This window comes from Embiotoca jacksoni, unplaced genomic scaffold, assembly GCF_022577435.1.
Source record: "Embiotoca jacksoni isolate LCO1_2020_lvr unplaced genomic scaffold, fEmbJac1.0.p SCAF_33, whole genome shotgun sequence".
Taxonomy (NCBI): domain Eukaryota; kingdom Metazoa; phylum Chordata; class Actinopteri; family Embiotocidae; genus Embiotoca; species Embiotoca jacksoni.
In genome coordinates this window covers 655,798-677,004 of record NW_027185385.1, presented here as the reverse complement: position 1 = coordinate 677,004, position 21,207 = coordinate 655,798, and the positions used below count along the sequence as shown (strand labels likewise).

Sequence of the window (21,207 nt, the reverse complement as noted above, 5' to 3'; positions counted from 1 at the left end):
GCCAGTAAATCGTTTAGTTGCTGCAGAGACAGATTTATGTCTGGAGCAGCCACAAACATCTGGACTTGTGATTTATGAACACACCCAAAGACAACATGAAAGGAACGATAGTGACATGAAGGTTGGGAGATGTCCACGTTGTCTCAGTGTCCACCAAGTGGCTGAAAAATATCACTTATTTTTTAGCACAGGTTTTAGACATCATTCAAATATCAGAATCAGATGTGTTCAAGGAGTTTCTACCAACAGGTTTCAGATCCACTGTCCTGCTTCTCCCTGCCTGCTGTCCTCATCATGGTGTCCTAATGTGTGTTAACATGTTACCGTGTTGTCACCGTATTGTTACTGCGTTGTCACTGTGTTGTCACCGCGTTGTCAACGTGTTGTCACCGTGTTGTCACCGCGTTGTTACCGTGTTGTTACCGTGTTGTCACCGTGTTGTTACCGTGTTGTTACCGTGTTGTCACCGTGTTGTTACAGTGTTGTCACCGTGTTGTCACCGTGTAGACAACATGTTGTCACCGTGTTCCGTGTTGTCACCATGTTGTCACCGTGTTCCGTGTTGTTGCCATATTGTCACCGTGTTCCGTGTTTTTGCCATGTTGTCACCGTGTTCCATGTTGTCACCGTGTTGTTACCGTGTTGTCAATGCATTGTCACCGCGTTGTCACTGTGTTGTCACCGTGTTGTCGCCGTGTTGTCACCGTGTTCCGTGTTGTCACCGTGTTGTCACCGTGTTGTTGCCGTGTTGTCACCGTGTTGTCACCGTGTTGTTACCGTGTTGTCACCGTGCTGTCACCGTGTTGTTACTGTGTTGTCACCGTGTTGTCACCGCATTGTCACCATGTTGTCACCGTGTTCCGTGTTGTCACCGTGTTGTCACCGCATTGTCACCATGTTGTCACCGTGTTCCGTGTTGTCACCGTGTTGTCATCGTGTTGTCACCATGTTCCGTGTTATCACCGTGTTGTTACCGTGTTGTCAACGCATTGTCACCGCGTTGTCACTGTGTTGTCACCGTATTGTCGCCGTGTTGTCACCGTGTTCCGTGTTGTCACCGTGTTGTCCGTGTTGTCACCGTGTTGTTACTGTGTTGTCACCGTGTTGTCACCGTGTTGTCACCGTGTTGTCACCATGTTGTCACCATGTTGTCACTGTGTTCCGTGTTGTTACCGTGTTGTCATGGCGTTCTGTGTTGTGTCCGCGTTGTCACCGCGTTGTCACCGTGTTCCGTGTTGTCACCGTGTTGTCACCGTATTGTCACCGTGTTGTCACCGTGTTGTCACCGTGTTGTCACTGTGTTCCGTGTTGTCACCGCATTGTCACCGCGTTGTCACCGCGTTGTCACCGCGTTGTCACCGTGTTGTCACCGTGTTCCGTGTTGTTACCGTGTTGTCACCGTGTTCCGTGTTGTCACCGTGTTGTCACCGTATTGTCACCGTGTTGTCACCGTGTTGTCACCGTGTTGTCACTGTGTTCCGTGTTGTCACCGCATTGTCACCGCGTTGTCACCGCGTTGTCACCGCGTTGTCGCTGTGTTGTCACCGTGTTGTCACCGTGTTCCGTATTATCCCCGTGTTCCGTGTTGTCACCGCGTATTCACCTTGTTGTCACTGTGTTGTTACTGTGTTGTCACCGTGTTATTACTGTGTTGTCACCGTGTTGTCACCGTGTTGTCACCGTGTTGTTACCGTGTTGTTAGCGTGTTGTCACCGCGATGTCACCGCGTTGTCACTGTGTTGTTACAGTGTTGTCACCGCGTTGTCACCGTGTTGTCACCGTGTTGTCACCGTGTTGTCACCGTGTTCCGTGTTGTCACCGTGTACCGCGTTGTCACCGTGTTGTCACTGCGTTGTCACCGTGTTTTCACCGTGTTGTCACCGTGTTGTCACCGTGTTCCGTGTTGTTACTGTGTTGTCACCGTGTTGTCACCGTGCTCCGCATTGTCACGATGTTGTCACCGTGTTCCGTGTTGTTACCGTGTTGTCACAGTGTTGTCACCGTGTTGTTACCGTGTTGTCACTGTGTTCCGTGTTGTCACCGCATTGTCACCGTGTTGTCACTGTGTTGTCACCGTGTTGTCACCGTGTTCCGTGTTGTCATCGCATTGTCACCGTGTTGTCACCGCGTTGTCACCGTGTTGTCACCGTGTTGTCACCGTGTTGTCACCATGTTCCGTATTGTCACTGTGTTGTCACCGTGTTCCGTGTTGTCATCGTATTGTCACCGTGTTGTCACCGCGTTGTCACCGTGTTGTCACCGTGTTGTCACCATGTTCCGTATTGTCACTGTGTTGTCACCGTGTTGTCACCGTGTTCCGTGTTGTCACCATGTTGTCACCGTGTAGTCACCGTGTTCCGTGTTGTGACTGTGTTGTTACGGTGTTGTCACCGTGTTGTCACTGTGTTGTCACCGTGTTGTGACCGTGTTGTCACCGCGTTGTCACCACGTTGTCACTGTGTTGTCACCGTGTTCCGTGTTGTCACCCTGTTCCGTGTTGTCACTGTGTTGTCACCGTGCTGTCACCGTGTTCCGTGGTGTCACCGCGTTGTCACCGTGTTGTCACCGTGTTCCGTGTTGTCACTGTGTTGTCACCGTGCTGTCACCGTGTTCCGTGTTGTCACTGCGTTGTCACCGCGTTGTCACCGTGTTTTCACCGTGTTGTCACCGTGTTGTCACCGTGTTCCGTGTTGTCACCGTGTTGTCACCGTGTTGTCACCGTGTTCCGTGTTGTCACCATGTTGTCACCGTGTTCCGTGTTGTTACCGTGTTTTCACCGTGTTGTCACCGTGTTGTTACCGTGTTGTCACTGTGTTCCGTGTTGTTACCGTGATGTCACCGTGTTCCGTGTTGTCACCGCATTGTCACCGTGTTGTCACCGTGTTCCGTGTTGTCACCGTGTTGTCACCGTGTTCCGTGTTTCCACCGTGTTGTTACCGTGTTCCGTGTTGTCACCATGTTGTCACCGTGTTGTCACCGTGTTGTCACCGTGTTGTTACCGTGTTGTCACCGTGTCCCGTGTTGTCACCGTGTTGTCACCATGTTCCGTATTGTCACTGTGTTGTCACCGTGTTGTCACCGTGTTCCGTGTTGTCACCATGTTGTCACCGTGTTGTCACCGTGTTCCGTGTTGTGACTGTGTTGTTACGGTGTTGTCACCGTGTTCCGTGTTGTCACCATGTTGTCACCGTGTTGTCACCGTGTTCCGTGTTGTCACCGTGTTGTCACCGCGTTGTTACCGTGTTGTCACCGTGTTGTCACCGTGTTCCGTGTTGTCACCGTGTTGTCACCGTGTTCCGTATTGTCACTGTGTTGTCACCGTGTTGTTACTGTGTTGTCACCGTGTTGTCACCATGTTGTCACCGTGTTCTGTGTTGTCACCGCGTTGTCACCGCATTGTCACCGTGTTCCGTGTTGTCACTATGTTGTCACCGTGTTCCGTGTTGTCACCACGTTGTCACCGTGTTGTCACCGTGTTGTTACCGTGTTGTCATCGTGTTCCGTGTTGTCACCGTGTTGTTACCGTGTTGTCATCGTGTGCCGTGTTGTCGCCGTGTTGTCATCGTGTTGTCACCGTGTTCCGTGTTGTCACCGTGTTGTTACCGTGTTGTCATCGTGTTCCGTGTTGTCACCGTGTTGTCATCGTGTTGTTACCGTGTTGTCATCGTGTTCCGTGTTGTCACCGTGTTGTCATCGTGTTGTTACCGTGTTGTCATCGTGTTCCGTGTCCCGTGTTGTCACTGTGTTGTCACCGTGTTGTTACCGTGTTGTCCCCGTGTTGTCACCGTGTTGTTACCGTGTTGTCATCGTGTTCCGTGTCCCGTGTTGTCACCGTGTTGTTACCGTGTTGTCATCGTGTTCCGTGTTGTCACCGTATTGTCACCGTGTTGTTACTGTGTCCCCTTAGAGGCCCCTGATATGAGCCCCAGACCTCTGTTCACCCTGTCCAAGCCCGTCGGTGGTCCTCTGGGTCTGGAGCCCTGCTGGGAGAGTCCACCTGAGGAGGCGGTCCTCAGAGAAGGATCTCAGGTACCGGGGATGTGGGATGGAAAAAGGGGGGCGGGAGGGGGGCAGCTGTATGTCCTGCTATCAAACTAAATATTAATAATTAAAAGCAATTAAAATACAAATAATCTTCAGCAGAAAACAGTCAGTAAAGCTGCTGCTAATGAAGGTGAATTATCTCCAGACTGATAGAAAATATGTCCCTCTTTTTACCAGCAGCTCTGTATGATAATAATAACGATAATAATAATAATAATATGAATGAAAATGATATTAATAATGACAAAAACAATGATAATGACAATAATAGTAATGCTAATAATGATGATAATAATGACCACATTAATAATAATGAGAATAATAACAATAATGATGATAATATTAATTATACTTACAATGATAATAATAATAATAACGATGATAATAATAATAATAATAATAATAATAATAATAATGATAATAATAATGATATTGATGATGTTGATGATGATGATGTCAGACCCTTCTGTCCTCTCTCAGCCCTGCAGGTGTACTAACGTCCTCTTCCTGCTCCACAGAGTTCCATGAGGAGGTCTTACAGTGACCAGAGCTTCGGCAGGACTCCGCCTGGTACCCCGACCCACAAACAAGCCCTGGTTCCGTCCAGACACCCGTCCAGCTTGTAAGTACTGCAGCATGTAGCAGTAATACGTCATGGAACCAGTAGAACCCAGAACCTCCTCACATACAGAGAACCTTGAGTTCCTCCAGGCAGGTCGCAGTAACATGGGCTCTGAGGCAGACGGGTCGGTACGTCTACAGGGCGGGTTCAGTACCTCGGGGTCCTGTAGTGAACCTGCAGAGGTCCAATCTGGGCCGCTGACAGGAAGGAGCTGCTCATGGTTAATCCGACAGGACTCCCAGACGACCTCTGATCACCTTAATCTGGTTTAAAGTGAAGGATTCTCAACCTTCATGCCGGTTTGTGATCTTACAACTTATTTCATAGAATAAAATGTTGTTCTGCTGAATAAGCTGAAATCTGAGAAAACCGGAACACGATTTTGGTTTAATTTCAGTCTGAAAAATACAACAGCAGCTGGTTTAGTTTCTATTTCCTGTTATGATCACGTGTCCACATCAATACCTGCAGGAGTCATTTATTACCTTCTCCTCCTCTCCCTGTCAATTATGTCCAACCCTCTCCTCCTCCTCCTCCTCCTCCTCCTCCCTGCCTTCAGTCGAGGTTCGGGCCCTCCCCTCCACCAGCGTGCCGCCCCTCCTCCTCCTCTTCCTGTCCTGACCTCTGACCCTGAGGCCCAGCGCCCCCCCCTGGGCCTCCTGTCTCCTCAGTTCCTCCTGCAGACAGTCAGGCAGCTGGGCCTACAGGCCTCACAGCGCCTCCTGCAGACAGTCAGCCACAAGTACAGGTGGGACTCCTGCTGCACGGCTTCCTGTCTGTCTGCTCCAAAACATTCAGACATGAGAAAGTATCAGCATCTGATTTGTCTGCATGTCGACGTCTCTGAAACACTGACATCACAGCTGCATGCAGTTATTTGGACCAGCTTCACCCATCCTGCAGCTCTGTCCTCTGTCCTCTGACCACCTTCAGCTCTGACCTCTGACCCTCTGCAGCTCTTCCTCACCGTGTTGGAGATGTTTGCTGCTGATTGGTTTTGAAGGCTGTAACTGTGGTGAACTAACCAGCAGGTGTTTGTTTGGGATGAATCATGTGACCTAACATCTTTAATCACTGCTGGTGGCTTCTTTGATTTCCTGCTGCCATCGAACGCCTCATCATCTAACCGTCACTAGCTGTTCTCCTCTGTCATGTTGTTGGAGGCCGACAGGTAGACGGTCTTTTATCTTTCTGTCTCTTTGGACCAAAGATTTAACAACCAAGAGAAGCCGTCCGCAACGAGAGGCCCGACCCAGGTCCCTGCTGCAGCACTCGTGGAGTCCAGTCGGACCAGGTGACTGACAGGACCGCTGGTAATATATCAGAACTATTCTGTTCCTCTGACTTCTGCTGAGGTAGAAAAGCAGCTTCATCACAGTTACTGATGTGGCCGATGAGGAATAGGAGACTCCAGTAAATGTAGTGGTTGTCTGTAGACCAGAACCACAACCAGAACCACAGTTTTCATGTCACATGAAGCACACAACAAGAGCTGATCTGGGTCAGACGTGTGACCCTGGTTGGAGTCTTGGGGAGTCTGGGAGGAGTCTGAGATGAGTCTGGGAGGAGCCTGGGAGGAGTCTGAGATGAGTCTGGGAGGAGCCTGGGAGGAGTCTGAGATGAGTCTGGGAGGAGCCTGGGAGGAGTCTTGGGGGAGTCTTGGGGGAGTCTGGGAGGAGTCCGGGAGGAGCCTGGGAGGAGTCTGGGATGAGTCTGGGAGGAGTCTTGGGGGAGTCTGGGAGGAGTCTTAGGGGAGCCTGGGAGGAGTCTTAGGAGAGCCTGGGAGGAGTCTTGAGGGAGTCTGGGAGGAGTCTTGGGGGAGTCTGGGATGAGTCTGAGATGAGTCTGGGAGGAGTCTGGGAGGAGCCTGGGAGGAGTCTTGGAGGTGTCTGGGAGGAGCCTCCAGGACAGGTTGTGAGATAGACTCATGATAGAAACCTGCTGCAGTAACAGGATACGTGTGTGTTGGGAGTCAGAGACTGAGTCACTGATTACACCATCAACTCTGCATTATATCACAGAGAGCTGGAGGAGGTTGGTAGGTGGAGCCTCTGCTCCGGTGAGGTTGGTAGGCGGAGCCTCTCCTCTGGTGAGGGCAGCTGATCAATGACTTCAACCTGATCTAATAACGTTTGAGGAGAATTAATCAATCACAGATTCTACTGCATTTTACAAAATGTCCCAACATCTCTCTGTTGTCCTGCCTGTCTCTCTGTCCTCTTGTCTGTCTCTCTGTCCTCCTGTCTGTCTCTCTGTCATCCTGTCTTTCTCTGTCCTCCTGCCTGTGTCTCTGTCCTCCTGCCTGTCTCAGGGTGGTGGACAGCTGGAGTCCAGAGGATGAAGGAGGAGCTGCAGTGGAGTTCATCATCCTCAGGAGACAGGTGAGCAGTGGAAGACGTCTACCTGTCTCCACTTCCCTCTGCGGCGCTGCCTTCACTGTCCCTATCCGTCTCTATCTGTCTATCCATCTCTATCCGTCTCTATCTGTCTATCCGTCTCTATCCGTCTCTATCTGTCTATCCGTCTAGATCCGTCTCTGTCTATCCGTCTCTATCTGTCTATCCGTCTCTATCCGTCTCTATCTGTCTATCCGTCTAGATCTGTCTCTGTCTATCCGTCTCTATCTGTCTATCCGTCTAGATCCGTCTCTGTCTATCCGTCTCTATCTGTCTATCCGTCTCTGTCTATCCGTCTAGATCCGTCTCTGTCTATCCGTCTCTATCTGTCTATCCGTCTAGATCCGTCTCTGTCTATCCGTCTCTATCCGTCTATCCGTCTCTATCTGTCTATCCATCTAGATCCGTCTCTGTCTATCCGTCTCTATCTGTCTATCCGTCTCTATCTGTCTATCCGTCTCTATCTGTCTATCCGTCTCTATCTGTCTATCCGTCTAGATCTGTCTCTGTCTATCCGTCTCTATCTGTCTATCCGTCTAGATCCGTCTCTGTCTATCCGTCTCTATCTGTCTATCCGTCTCTATCTGTCTATCCGTCTAGATCCGTCTCTGTCTATCCGTCTCTATCTGTCTATCCGTCTAGATCCGTCTCTGTCTATCCGTCTCTATCCGTCTATCCGTCTCTATCTGTCTATCCGTCTCTGTCTATCCGTCTAGATCCGTCTCTGTCTATCCGTCTCTATCTGTCTATCCGTCTGGATCCGTCTCTGTCTATCCGTCTCTATCCGTCTATCCGTCTCTATCTGTCTATCCATCTAGATCCGTCTCTGTCTATCCGTCTCTATCTGTCTATCCGTCTCTATCCGTCTCTATCTGTCTATCCGTCCAGATCCGTCTCTGTCTATCCATCTCTATCTGTCTATCCGTCTATCCCGTCTCTATCCGTCTGTCTCCAACCGTCTCCATCTGTCTCTGCAGGTGATGAAGATGAGTCGTCGTCTGGCTGCGTTGGAGAAGCAGAGCTGTGATCAGAGGAACACTGAAGCTCTCCTGTTCTCTCTGCTGTTCTCCACCTGTCTGCTGAACATGTGGCTGTGGATCCGCCGATGAAAACACACACACACACACACACACAGACAGACACACACACACACACAGACAGACACACACACACACACACACACACACACACAGACAGACAGACAGACACACACACACACACACACACATGGACAGTGTGTATCTGTGTGTATCTGTTGTGTGACAGTGTTGTTTATTTATTATTGTGCCATCACTGCTGTCGGTTTCTCTAATAAACTCTTCTTCTGTCAGTTCGGTCTTTGTTCAGCTTGTGAACTGCAGCAGGAAGAGCACTGACCTCACCTGCTCCATCAGGTGTGTGATGACCTCACTAATGAGGGTGGAGACAGCAGAAACAACCTGAAAGTCTCAGCATTAATTTATTAAAGAAGAATTAAATTAATACAACAGGAACTCCTTCATGAGACGTGGTTATGAACAGAGAGACTACAGGACTTCATACAGGACAGAATAAAGAGGAATGTTAGCAGTGATTGTACAGCAATAAGAACAGGAAGCAGCATGTTTCTGTTTCTGTGTCAGGTCACGTGATCAGGAAACAGCTGGTACATTCAGGAAGTGCAGCGCTACACGCTGACAGACCACAGGAGTCTGGTAAACATGTAATGATGTCATGGAGGAGGCACTTCTGACAGGAGACATGGCAGAGGGTGTGTGTGTGTGTGTGTGTGAGAGTGTGTAAGTGTGTGTGTGTGTGTGTTTCTGTGTGTGTGTGTGTGTGTGTGTGTGTGTGTGTGTTTCTGTGTGTGTGTGTGTGTTTCTGTGTGTGTGTGTGTGTGTGTGTGTGTGTGTGTGTGTGTGTGTGTGTGTGTGTGTGTTTCTGTGTGTGTGTGTGTGTGTGTGTTGTACTGGGATACTTTGGTGCAGGACCGAGGCAGGTGAGCTCTCAGGTGGGATGAGAGACAATGAACACCTGCAGCCAATCAGGTCCCACCTGAGACATCCCACCACGGTCCGTTGTCATCTAGAGTTCAGCCTGGTGATCGTTGATCGGGTGTCTGTGATCGTTGATCGGGTGTCTGTGATCGTTGATCGGGTGTCTGTGATCGTTGATCGGGTGTCTGTGTCTTCCCAGCTGATCCTGATCATTGATCCTCTGACTGATATCAGTCTGTCGACCGTTCTTCACTTCTTTGGTCCGACATTTTTGGTTTTTGATTGACATCTTGAATTGAACCATGTGAGCCTCACAGGAAGTGTAACATGAAGCAGGAAGTGTAATATTGTCACTGAAGGTCAGTGCGCCCTCCTCCACCTGCAGGGTGACCCTGCTCCTCCTGAAGGAGGCGCTGCTCCTCTACGTTCCCTCTCACACGTCCAGTCTGATACCTTTGGTTGAGAGCTCCCTCTTTAACCCAGTAGAACCCAGTAGAGTCAGAACCACCTCAACATGATGACAGACTTCCTCATCCAACCTCAGATCAGTCACATCCAGTCTGAAAACACGTCACGGTTTGTTTTGATCAATGAAGCAGTCGGATGGATGGTTGCTATGGTAACACAAGTGCCTAAAAAAGGTAAATATTCACAATAAGTGTCCTGTACATGTGTCATCACGACAGGAAGCGAAATGATGGATGAAGGATCCGACCAGGGTCCGGTGTTCTCCTGTTGGATCTGTCCAGGTGTTCAGATTACAGTTCACTTCTCTTCTGATTGTCCAAGTGCCACGAACATAAATACAACAACTATTGTCACACTTCTTATACAGAAAGAAGAAGTACGCTTTAAAATAAGTAGTGCAATAAATGCAACAAAAGGTAGACAGTACATTTGGTCCAACGAAGATGACCGCCGTCAGCCTCCATCGTCCTCCACCAGCTTTCATCTTCCTCCACCAGCCTCAATCTTCCTCCACCAGCCTCCATCTTCCTCCACCAGCTTTCATCTTCCTCCACCAGCCTCCATCTTCCTCCACCAGCCTCCATCTTCCTCCACCAGCCTCCGTCAGCCATCTGAGTGTCCTCAGAGTGGAATGAAGTCAGTGTGTAAGGTGTTAGAATGTAAACATGGAGCAGCTGTCCGTCTCTTCTACTCTGACAGAGCTGATGGTGTGTTGGAGGTCCGGGGGTCAGATGAGGATCTCCACCATGTCGGTGTCCACCTCCTGTTGGGTGGGCGGGGCTGGGGGAGGAGCCTGATGCTGTGGGTGTGACTGGACGGGAAGCCTCCGCTCCAGAGTGCTGCTGAGGAAACCAGGAACATCTACGGAAAAAGAGAACATCCGACTGATGAAGTACCGTGGAGATGATACTCCGTTCACTACTGCAGCTCATCAGTCAGCACAGCATCATATCTGACCAGCATTAAGATTACCCATCATGCATTGTTTCCAACAGTCTCCTCATCTTTCAGGACTCTGAATCAGGCAGGAAGGAAGTCTGGAGGGAGTTTTAGTTCTGTTTACATTTATATTCAGATAATATGAACAATACAGCTGCAGTATTTATAGTGAGAAGCATCTGTAGATGGTGGTTGTTAGCATTGTTAGCTGGATGTTAGCTGGTTGTTATCTTCAGTTTGGCTGTTTTTATTTTTTTATTGCTTTTCTATTATTCTATTATTATTTTATTGCTTCCTGTATGCTGCTGTAGCGAAAAAATGTCCCCTCGGGGATTAATAAAGTAAATACCCAACCTAACCCAACCTAACCCTAACCTAACCTAACCCAACCTAACCCTAACCTAACCTAACCTAACCCAACCTAACCCTAACCTAACCCTAGCCCTAACCTAACCCAACCTAACCCGAACCTAACCTAACCTAACCTAACCTAACCCTAGCCCTAACCTAACCCAACCTAACCCGAACCTAACCTAACCTAACCCTAACCTAACCTAACCCAACCCTAACCTAACCCAACCTAACCCTAACCTAACCTAACCCAACCTAACCCGAACCTAACCTAACCTAACCCTAACCTAACCTAACCTAACCTAACCTAACCCAACCCTAACCTAACCTAACCCAACCTAACCCTAACCTAACCCAACCTAACCCTAACCTAACCCTAACCTTTAGGAAAAATACATTGATTATTAGCTTTGTGGCAGGTTGGTAGCTTTGGAAGCTATCTGTTAACTTGAGTTTAGCTAGTTTTTAGCAAAATTAGCTGTTTGTTGTCAGACTGTCAACACCGAGTTGTACCATAACAACACGACACCGTGACACCATAAAACCATGTTGTCATGCTGTCATGTTGTCGTGGTCTCAAACTTTTCAAAAACAACGTGGGACTCTATAGTTTTCTCTGGACTCCTTCCTAACCGGACCAGTGATGATATGTTTAGCCGTACGTCTTCACTTCACCGCTGGTTGTCGAGGTGATGTCCCGCTAACAACGTGGGCTTCATTAACAACTGGAATACTTTCTGGGGAAAACCTGGTCTGATCCAGAGAGACGGCATCCATCCTACTTTGGATGGTGCAGCTCTTCTTTCTAGAAACATGGCCATGTCTCTTAACAGCCCTAAAACCTGACATCCAGGGTTGAGGTCAGGACGCAGAGCTGCAGTCTTACAGCTCCTCTGCAGCTTCTTTAGAGCTGTCACTCACCCAAAACCTTCAACATCCTGTAGAGGTTGTGTCTGTACCCAGACCACCTATATTTAAAAAACTCAAGGAAAGATCTGTCAATAAAAATGTAATAAAAATGGATCCTACCAAATTAATGGATCAAAAAAATCTGACAATTAAAAGTGAACTATTAAATATGAGATCTCTCTGGTCTAAATCTCTGTTAGTAAATGACTTGATAACTGATCATCAGATTGATTTACTCTGTCTCACAGAGACCTGGCTGCAACAGGAAGAATATGTTAGGATTAATGAAGCAACTCCTCCCAGTCATATTCATTATCATATTCCTAGAGATTCAGAAGGAGGAGGAGGAGGAGGAGAAGGAGGAGGGGTGGCAGCAATCTTCCACTCAAGTTTATCAATTAATCCAAAGCCTAAACTTAGTTATAAATCATTTGAGAGTCTGACTCTTAGTCTCTCACCTAAACTGGAAAGCAGAGAAACGGATTGTATTGTTGTTGTTTATCTCCCACCTGGTCCTTATTCAGAGTTTCTAACTGAACTCTGACTTTTGATCAGATTTAGTGCTGAGTTCAGATAAAGTGATGATAGTGGGAGACTTTAACATTCATGTTGACGTGGACAACGACAGCCTCAGTTCTACTTTCAGATCATTATTAGATTCTATAGGCTTTTATCAGGATGTAAATAAACCCGTCACCGTGGTAACCACACCCTCCATCTGGTTCTGTCATACAGCATGGAAACTGAAAATGTAATTATATTTCCTCCAAACCCTGTTTTGTCGGACCACTTCTTATTAACATCTGAAGTTACAATAATGGACTACACAGCATGTGGGAATAAATCCCACTACAGTAGATGTCTGTCAGATGATGCCGTGGCCAAGTTTAAGGAAGCAGTTACATGTTTATCCTCTTCGATGCCGTGTGTTAAAGCAGTGGAAGACATCTACGTTGATCTTAGTCCCACACTAGTGGATCATCTGGTAGAAAACACTGCAGTATCTCTGCTACAACTCTAGATGATGTCGCCCCTCTGAAGAAGAGAGTCATGAACCAGAGGAAGTTGTCTCCATGGTACAACTCAGAACTACGCTCTGCTAGGCAGCAACTAGAAAGGTGGAAAGGAAATGGAGTTCCACTAATTTAGAAGAATTTCACCTGCCTGGAAGGATAGTCTAATATTATATAAGAAAGCTCTTGGTAAGGCCAGAACTTTATATTATTCATCATTAATAGAGGACAACAAGAACAACCCCAGGTTTCTTTTCATCACTGTAGCAGGCTGACAAAGAGTCCCAGTTCTGTTGAGTCCTCTATTCCTTCAGCTCTCAGCAGTAATGACTTCATTAACTTCTTTACTAATAAAATTCTTACTATCAGGGAGAGAATCGGGCCGACCCTTCCTGACACCATCACTGATGTGTTGCTAAGCAACAGCAGCCCTGAAAGCAACTGTAGGACCAGATGTAAACTTGGAACATTTCTCTCCTGTTGAGCTCTCTGAGTTAACTAGAATTATTTCTTCATCTGGATCCTCTAGCTGTCTGTTAGATCTCATCCCAACTAAACTTTTTTAAGGAAGTCTTCCCTTTAATTAATACTTCCATATTAGATCAGATCAACCTATCTATTGTAACCGGCTATGTACCGCAGGCTTTTAAAGTGGCTGTAATTAAACCTTTACTTAAAAAGCCGACTCTTGATCAGCTGTTTTAGGAAACTACAGATCAATTTACAACCTGACGTTTATTTTTATAATCCTTGAAAAAGTTGTTGCAAATCAACTTTTTGATCATTTATAAAGGAATGATCTGTTTGAAGATGTTCAGTCTTTAGAGTTCATCATAGCACAGAAACAGCTCTGGTGAAAGTTACTAACGACCTTTTATTAGCCTCAGATAATGGACTCGTCTCTGCACTTGTTCTTCTGCCTCAGTGCTGCTTTTGATACGATTGATCATACGATCTTATTACAGAGATTAGAAGACGTTACGAGGATTAAAGGAACTGCATTAGACTGGTTCAAATCCTACTTATCAGATAGATTCCAATTTGTCCATGTCAACAATGAGTCTTCCAGACAAACAAGAGTTAGTTATGGAGTTCCACAAGGCTCAGTGTTAGGCCCAATACTTTTTACTTTGTACATGCTTCCATTAGGAGATGTCATCAGGAAGCACTGCATCAACTTCCATTGTTATGCAGATGACACTCAGCTATATCTTTCTATAAAACCAGATAAAACTAATCAGTTAGTAAAACTTGAAGCCTGTCTAAAAGACATAAAGGCCTGGATGACCAGAAACTTCCTGCTTCTAAATTCAGACAAAACAGAAGTTCTTGTACTTGGTCCTAAACACCTCAGAAACTCTTTCTGTAATCACTTAGTTACTCTAGATGACGTTGTCTTGGCCTCCAGCAAAACTGTGATGAACCTTGGAGTCATCTTTGATGAGGATTTGTCCTTTAGACACCATATAAAGCAAATCTCCAGAACTGCCTTCTTTCATCTACGTAATATTAATAAAATCAGGAAAATCCTTCCTCAGCGTGACGCAGAAAAACTCATTCATGCCTTTGTTACTTCTAGACTAGATTATTGTAATTCCTTGTTGTTAGGATGTCCAAATTACTCATTAAAAACCTGCAGCTGATCCAAAATGCTGCAGCAAGAGTACTGACGGGATTTAACAAGAGAGATCATATTTTTCCTATTTTAGCTTCTCTTCACTGGCTTCCTGTTTTTCCCCCTTAAAGAGGAGTTTTTCCCTCCTAGCTAATGTGGGAATTGTTGAATTGTTGGTTTCTCTATAATATTGTAAAGTTCTTCTATCAGGACTTTAATGTGTTAACTGCCATGAAATAACCTGTGTTGTTATTTGGCGCTATATAAATAAAATTGAATTGAATTGAATTGAATTGTGTCATGTCATGCTGTCGTGTTGTCATGATGTCATGATGTCATGGTCTCGTTGTGATGGTGTCATGGTCTAATGTTGTTATGATGTCATGTCATGTCGTCATGGTGTCATGTCATGGTGTCATATCATGGTGTCATGGTCTCATGTTGTCATGGTCTCATGTCATGTTGTCATGGTGTCATATCATGGTGTCATGTTAAGTTGTCATGGTGTCGTGGTGTCATGGTGTCATTTTCTAATGGCGTTATGGTGTCGTGTTACCATGTTGTCGTGGTGTCATGTTGTCATGTTGTCGTGGTGTCATGGTGTCATGTTATCGTGTTGTCATGTCGTGGTGTCGTGGTGTCATTGTGTCATCCTGTCATGTTGTCATGGTGTCATTGTGTCAAGTTGCCATGGTGTCATGTTGTCGTGGTGACATGGTATCATGTTGTGGTGTCATTGTGTCATTTCATGGTGTCATGGTCTCATGTTGTCATGATCTCATGTTATCGTGGTATCATTGTGTCATCCTGTCATGTCGTCACGGTGTCATTGTCTAATGGTGTCATGGTATCATGTCACGGTGTCATGGTGTCATGTTGTCGTGGTGTGGTGTTGTCTTTTGTCATGATGTCATGGTGTCATGGTCTCATGTTGTGATGGTGTCATGGTCTCATGTGATGGTGTCATGGTCTCATGTTGTCATGGTGTCATGTCACGGTGTGTCATGTCATGGTGTCATTGTGTCACGGTGTGTCGTGGTCTCATGTTGTGATGGTGTCATGATCTCATGTCATGGTCTCATGGTGTCATGTCACGGTGTCATGTTGTCACGGTGTGTCATGTCATGGTGTCATTGTGTCATGGTGTCGTGGTGTCATGGTGTCATTTTCTAATGGTGTCATGGTGTCGTGTTGCCATGTTGTCATGTTGTCGTGGTGTTATGGTATCGTGTTGTCGTGGTGTTATGGTGTCATGTTGCCATGTTGTCGTGGTGTTATGGTATCATGTCGTGGTGTTATGGTGTCATGGTGTCATGTTGCCATGTTGTCATGTCGTGGTGTCATGGTGTCGTGTTGTTATGTTGTGGTTTCATGTTGTCATGGTGTCAAGTTGCCATCGTGTCATGTTGTCGTGGTGACATGGTATGTTGTCGTGGTGTCATTTCATGGTGTCATGTTGTCGTGGTGTCATGTTGTCATATCATGACACAACTTAATACCATGACACCATGACATGACAACATGACAACATGACAACATGACATGACACCATGACAACATGACATGACACCATGACACAATAACACCATGAAATGACACCATGACACAATAACACCATGACAATATGACAACTTGATAACATGACACCACGACAACATGACACCATCACAACATGACACCTTGACAACACGACAATATGACACCATGACAACATGACACCATGACAACATGACACCATCACAGCATGACACCTTGACAACACGACAATATGACACCATGACAACATGACACCATGACAACATGACACCAACACAACATGACACCATGACAACGTGACACCATGACACCATTGACAATGACACCATGACAGGATGACACCACGATATGACACCACCGTCACGACATGACATCATGACACCACGACAACATGACACCATGATGTGACAACATGACACCATGACACCATTGACAATGACACATGACATCATGACAGGATGACACCACGACACCACCACATGACACCATGACAACACAACACCATCACAACATGACACCACATGACAACATGATACCACGACAACATGACAACACAACACCATCACAACATGACAACACAACACCATCACAACATGACACCATGACACCACGACAACGTGACATGTCTGCAGAGAGACTGACCTGCGATGCGGTCGGGGATGTAGACCGGACTGGGGTTGGACAGGCGGGCCGGCAGCGTCATGCTCTGCAGGGCGGGGGTGCTGGGCTTGCTGCTGTCCTGACTCCTGTCCGTCTGCGTGCAGCTATCCCTGCTGCCCGTCTTCGAGTGGCCTGCGGTCATCGGGGTTGAAGGAAGAACCGGGGAGGGGGACGAGGAGATTGACTCCGCCCTGAGGGACTCGGTGCGGAACTCCGGACCCAGCAGAACCCCTGGAGGAACAGGAGAAGAACCGGTGTTTTCATGGTGATCCTCCACTCTAAAGGAATCTGAACTGGAGGCTGCTTCTCACCCAGACTTCCCTTCCAGCTGGTGTCCTTGCGTTCCTCTGTGATTGGAGAACTGCTGAGTCCCAGGCTGTGAGACAGCAGGCCCGACCCAGAACCTGTGTTGGAGATGGACATCAGGGACTTGGAGGGCCTCATGGCAGATGGTGCGTCCGATTTGACTGGCTCCTTCCTGGAGCGCTGGTGGAGCACCTTGATCATGGCGTCCTTCTCAATAATCTGGGCGTGGAGGTTCTTGATCCTGGATCGGAGAGGAGTCAGTGGGTCAGAAATACAGGAGTCCTTCACACCCGGTCCAGACTCAGGACCACACAAGTGTTAGTTCTGCTGTTGTTCGCAGGAAACATGACGTCAGACATCATCTCAGAGGAAGAACTACAGACAGATCCTCTGCTGTCCCAGAACTGATAAAACCCACCAGACCTCTCCAGTCTCCGTCCACTTGTTTGTAGCACAAACACACCACAGCTGATTTGATTGGTGTGAAAACAACCTTCTCTGTTACCTGCTCTCCATGTCCAGACAGCGCCGGTTGGCCATCAGAATCTCCTCCTCCTCCTTCTGGATCCGAGCCTCCACCGACGTGTCGTAGCTGCTGCTGGAGGAGTGGCTGCTCATGGCTACAGACGTGTCCCTGCAAACAGCACGTCGTTCACAAGTCGTTCATCCACAGACCTCCATCTATTGACCACTGTAGAGTCTGAAAGGCTCACAAACACAGTTTATTACTGCTGATTGAAACCCTGCTGAAACCAAACTGAAGAAACTAGCAGCATCCTCTGATCACCACAAGGTGAACATCTGTTTGTCATTTCCCCACAGTGTGAATCTCCCCGCTGCCCTCTCTGAGGGATCCCAAGCTTTAATCTGCTGACTCATCAGTCTGAGTCGTACCTCTGCGTGGCGACGGACGCGGCAGCATCCAGAGCAAACTGCCTCATCACACTCTCCTCCAGGTACTTCTGCTCCCACTTGGTCATGTCGGCCTCCAGGGCCAGGATGCGCTCCTCCTTCTCCCTCAGGTGCTCCATCAGGGCCGTGGCGTTGTACTCTGAGGGCGCCGCCCCGCTGCTCTGAGAGCCGCCCTGACGCTGCGAGGGACGCAGGTCACGGTAACCATAAAGGACTATTCAACGTATAACACAGATTCAGGAAGTAACTGGTGCATTACGACAGGAGACGAGGAGTGTATGACTCCTGATGTTCCCCATCTACTCCTGTAATAAATCAGTGTAACGTGTGTTTTTGATGAGTCAGCACAGGTGTGTTACCTGATGCATGCGCAGAGACTCCAGCTCTCTCTCCAGCCGTGTACGGAGACGATGCTCCAGCTGCTCTCTCTTCTCACAGGCGGCCTGCAGCTGACCCAGAGCCTGCTGCATCCGTTCCACCTTCTCCACGTACACCTGCTTCTTCTTCAGCTACACACACACACACACACACACACACACACACACACAGAGACAATAAGATGCATGTATGATCAGCTGGAGCATCTTAAACTGTCAGACATGGTTCTGACTGACGTTCCTTCTTCTTCTTCTTCTTCTTCTTCTTCTTCTTCTGTTGTTGTTTGTGTTACTTCAGTTTCAGCTGTTTAAACTTTGTTTACTGCTGCTGTTGTTTGTTCATCACACATCACTACAGGAACACCTCCCTGCAGATCGGATCGGAGGAAGAGGAGGAGACAGAAGAAGGAGAAAGAACAGATCGCAGGAAGAGGAGGAGAAGAAGGAGAAAGAAAGTCCTGCAGCTCTTTTGTTCTGACTGACAGGCAGGCGTTGTGTGTTGGAGGCTCCGGCCCAGTTCCTGTCCTGTTACCCACCCCTCCCTCCTCCACCACGATGCAACCATCAGCACATGAAATAAAAATAATGATGTTATGTTATGTTTGTCCTGAGCTTCAGATCCACTCTGCACATGTTCCCTTCTTAGCCACCAGGGGGCATCACACAGAGAGAAACTGATGGCTCAGCAGATCTGTGAGGTGTCAAATATCAGAGCAATAGGAGACTGAGAGCAGTGAGATGTTCCTCTGGAGAACAACACGGTAACCAGGAGACACCAGCTCCTCGCCAAGAACCCGGCCACAACAAACTGAACCCTGACTTGCTTCTACAAACCCACCGGGCCTCAGGACTCCTGCTTCTACAAACCCACCGGGCCTCAGGACTTCGACATCTGACAACAACAGACAAAGGAAGGTTTTACACAGCAGTGTGTGTGTGTTCTATTTTTATTCATTACTGTAAATCATTGTTTACTAAGATCACACACATGATCAATATACAGGACCAGAACCAGTGAGAGGACCAGAACCATTGAGGGGACCAGAACCAATGAGAGGACCAGAACCAGTGAGGGGACCAGAACCAATGAGAGGACCAGAACCAGTAAGTGGACCAAAACCAGTGAAAGGACCAGAACCAGTGAGAGGACCAGAACCAGTGAGAGGACTGGAATCAGTGAAAGGACCAGAACCAGTGAATGGACCAGAACCAGTGAATGGACCAGAACCAGTGAGTGGACCATCTCAACGCGGGCCACACTGTCACAAATTAAATAACAACTATAAATCAATGAAAGGCAGCATCACATGGATAAATGTTGTAAATTCAATTCAATTCAATTCAATTCAATTCTATTCTATTCTATTTATATAGCGCCAAATCACAACACAGGTTATTTGATGGCACTTAACACATTAAAGTCCTTATGTTGAACTTTACAATATTATACAGAGAAACCCAACAATTCAACAATTCCCACATAAATGAGTCCCCCAGGGGGCGCTGTGATGCAGGGATACTTGTCGTGTCATGAACTCTGACAGTTGGATCGGTGCAACGGTCTGATTGGCTGCTGAAATAAGTGACACGTACCAGTATGAACCAGTATGGACCAGTATGGACCAGTATGGACCAGTATGAACCAGTATGGACCAGTATGGACCAGTATGGACCAGTATGGACCAGTATGTACCAGTATGAACCAGTATGGACCAGTATGGACCAGTATGGACGAGTATGGAGTTGTTTCCCGAACTCTCTGAAGGAGAGAGTGAACCCTCTCCTGAAGAAACCCTCCCTCAACCCGTCTGAAGTAAACAACTACAGACCGTCTCTCTTCTTAACTTTCTTTCCAAAACTCTGGAGCGAGCTATCTTTAACCAACTCTCCTCCTATCTCCACCATAATAACCTTCTTGACCACCAGTCTGGTTTCAACAGACCACTCAACAGAGACGGTCCTCCTTCTGTCTCTGAGCAGCTTCACACTGCTAGAGCAGCCTCTCTGTCCTCTGTCCTGATCCTTCTAGACCAGGGGTGGGCAAACTACGGCCCGCGGGCCACATCCGGCCCGTTGGTCTTTTCAATCCGGCCCGCCGAAGATTGGTACAGAATTGCCCAAATCAAATCATATCATAATTATGACTGCATTCATTTGACCTTGTCCTGTAATACCTGGCGGTCCACCAGGTGGCGCACTAGGCCGGGCTGCTCTCTGTTGTTACTCTGCTGCTGCTCTGAACACATCTGGAACAATGAACGGGCCAAAGAAAAGAAAAGTCGACAGCGAGCGCCGAGTGTTTAATAAGGAACGGACGACTAAATACTTTTTCACTGAAGTCCGGTCGAAGGCCGTGTGTCTTATTTACCAAGAAACCGTTTCGGTTTTAAAGGAATACAACATCAGACGTCACTTTTCCACCAAGCATGCTCATTGCGCGAACAACCAGTCAACGCGGGAACGGACGGCGACCGCTCGGAGGTCGGCAGATCGTTTACAGGATCAAGTCTTTCTCTGAAGGGGAGTTTGTCAAAGAGTGCTGGTAGAGACAGCAGGTGTCTGCTGGTAGAGACAGCAGGTGTCTGGTGTCCTGAGAGAAGAACAAATTAGAAAACATGAGCTCATCACGCAGGACGGTGACGAAGAGTTAGCTAGCAAGCTAAACAAAAAAGCGGAGTCATTTACATGATATTTCTTGGCACTGGACGAAAGTAACGACATAAAGGACACCGCTCAGATTTTAATGTTTATCAGAGGGATTAATGACAAGTTTGAGATAACGGAGGAGTTTTTGGCCGTGGAATCCCTGAAGGGGAAAACGTGGGGAGAGGACTCGCATGACGGCGTGTCGGGGGTCATCGAGAGGCTCCAGCTACCTCGGAGTAGCTCGCCAACGTTACCACGGACGGATCGACAAATCTGACTGGAAAAAACATCGGGTTGCTCAAAAGAATCCAGGAGAGGGTGAAAGAGGACAACCCTGAGCAGGAGGACATTTTCTTACACTGTAAATCCGTCCTGCAGCTCGACCACGTAGTGAAGCCGGTTGTAGAAGTGGTGAACTTTATTGGAGCGAGAGGACT

At 47.5% G+C, this 21,207-nt stretch overlaps 2 protein-coding genes across 3 annotated transcripts in view; one reads left to right on the top strand and one right to left on the bottom strand.

Annotated features, from left to right (window-relative positions):
- LOC138207670 (mitochondrial fission factor homolog A-like) overlaps positions 1-8,392 on the top strand; it is an 11,182-nt gene extending 2,790 nt beyond the window's left edge. Inside the window, exons 3-8 of one of the 2 annotated variants that reach the window (XM_069165062.1) lie at positions 3,908-4,029; positions 4,563-4,666; positions 5,226-5,414; positions 5,877-5,960; positions 6,978-7,047; positions 8,040-8,392. In XM_069165062.1, the coding sequence (XP_069021163.1) occupies positions 3,908-4,029; positions 4,563-4,666; positions 5,226-5,414; positions 5,877-5,960; positions 6,978-7,047; positions 8,040-8,171 (701 nt within the window). In that variant the 3' untranslated portion in view covers positions 8,172-8,392. The remainder of the gene's footprint in view (positions 1-3,907; positions 4,030-4,562; positions 4,667-5,225; positions 5,415-5,876; positions 5,961-6,977; positions 7,048-8,039) is intronic. The other variant, XM_069165064.1, reaches the window with a different exon arrangement.
- Positions 8,393-8,502: 110 nt separating this feature from the next.
- The window catches only part of LOC138207669 (angiomotin-like), a 39,511-nt gene continuing 26,806 nt past the window's right edge, over positions 8,503-21,207 (bottom strand). The window contains 6 exon segments of the mRNA XM_069165061.1: positions 8,503-10,367; positions 16,512-16,760; positions 16,841-17,076; positions 17,341-17,469; positions 17,730-17,926; positions 18,107-18,256. Of these exon segments, the coding sequence (XP_069021162.1) occupies positions 10,234-10,367; positions 16,512-16,760; positions 16,841-17,076; positions 17,341-17,469; positions 17,730-17,926; positions 18,107-18,256 (1,095 nt within the window). The 3' untranslated portion in view covers positions 8,503-10,233.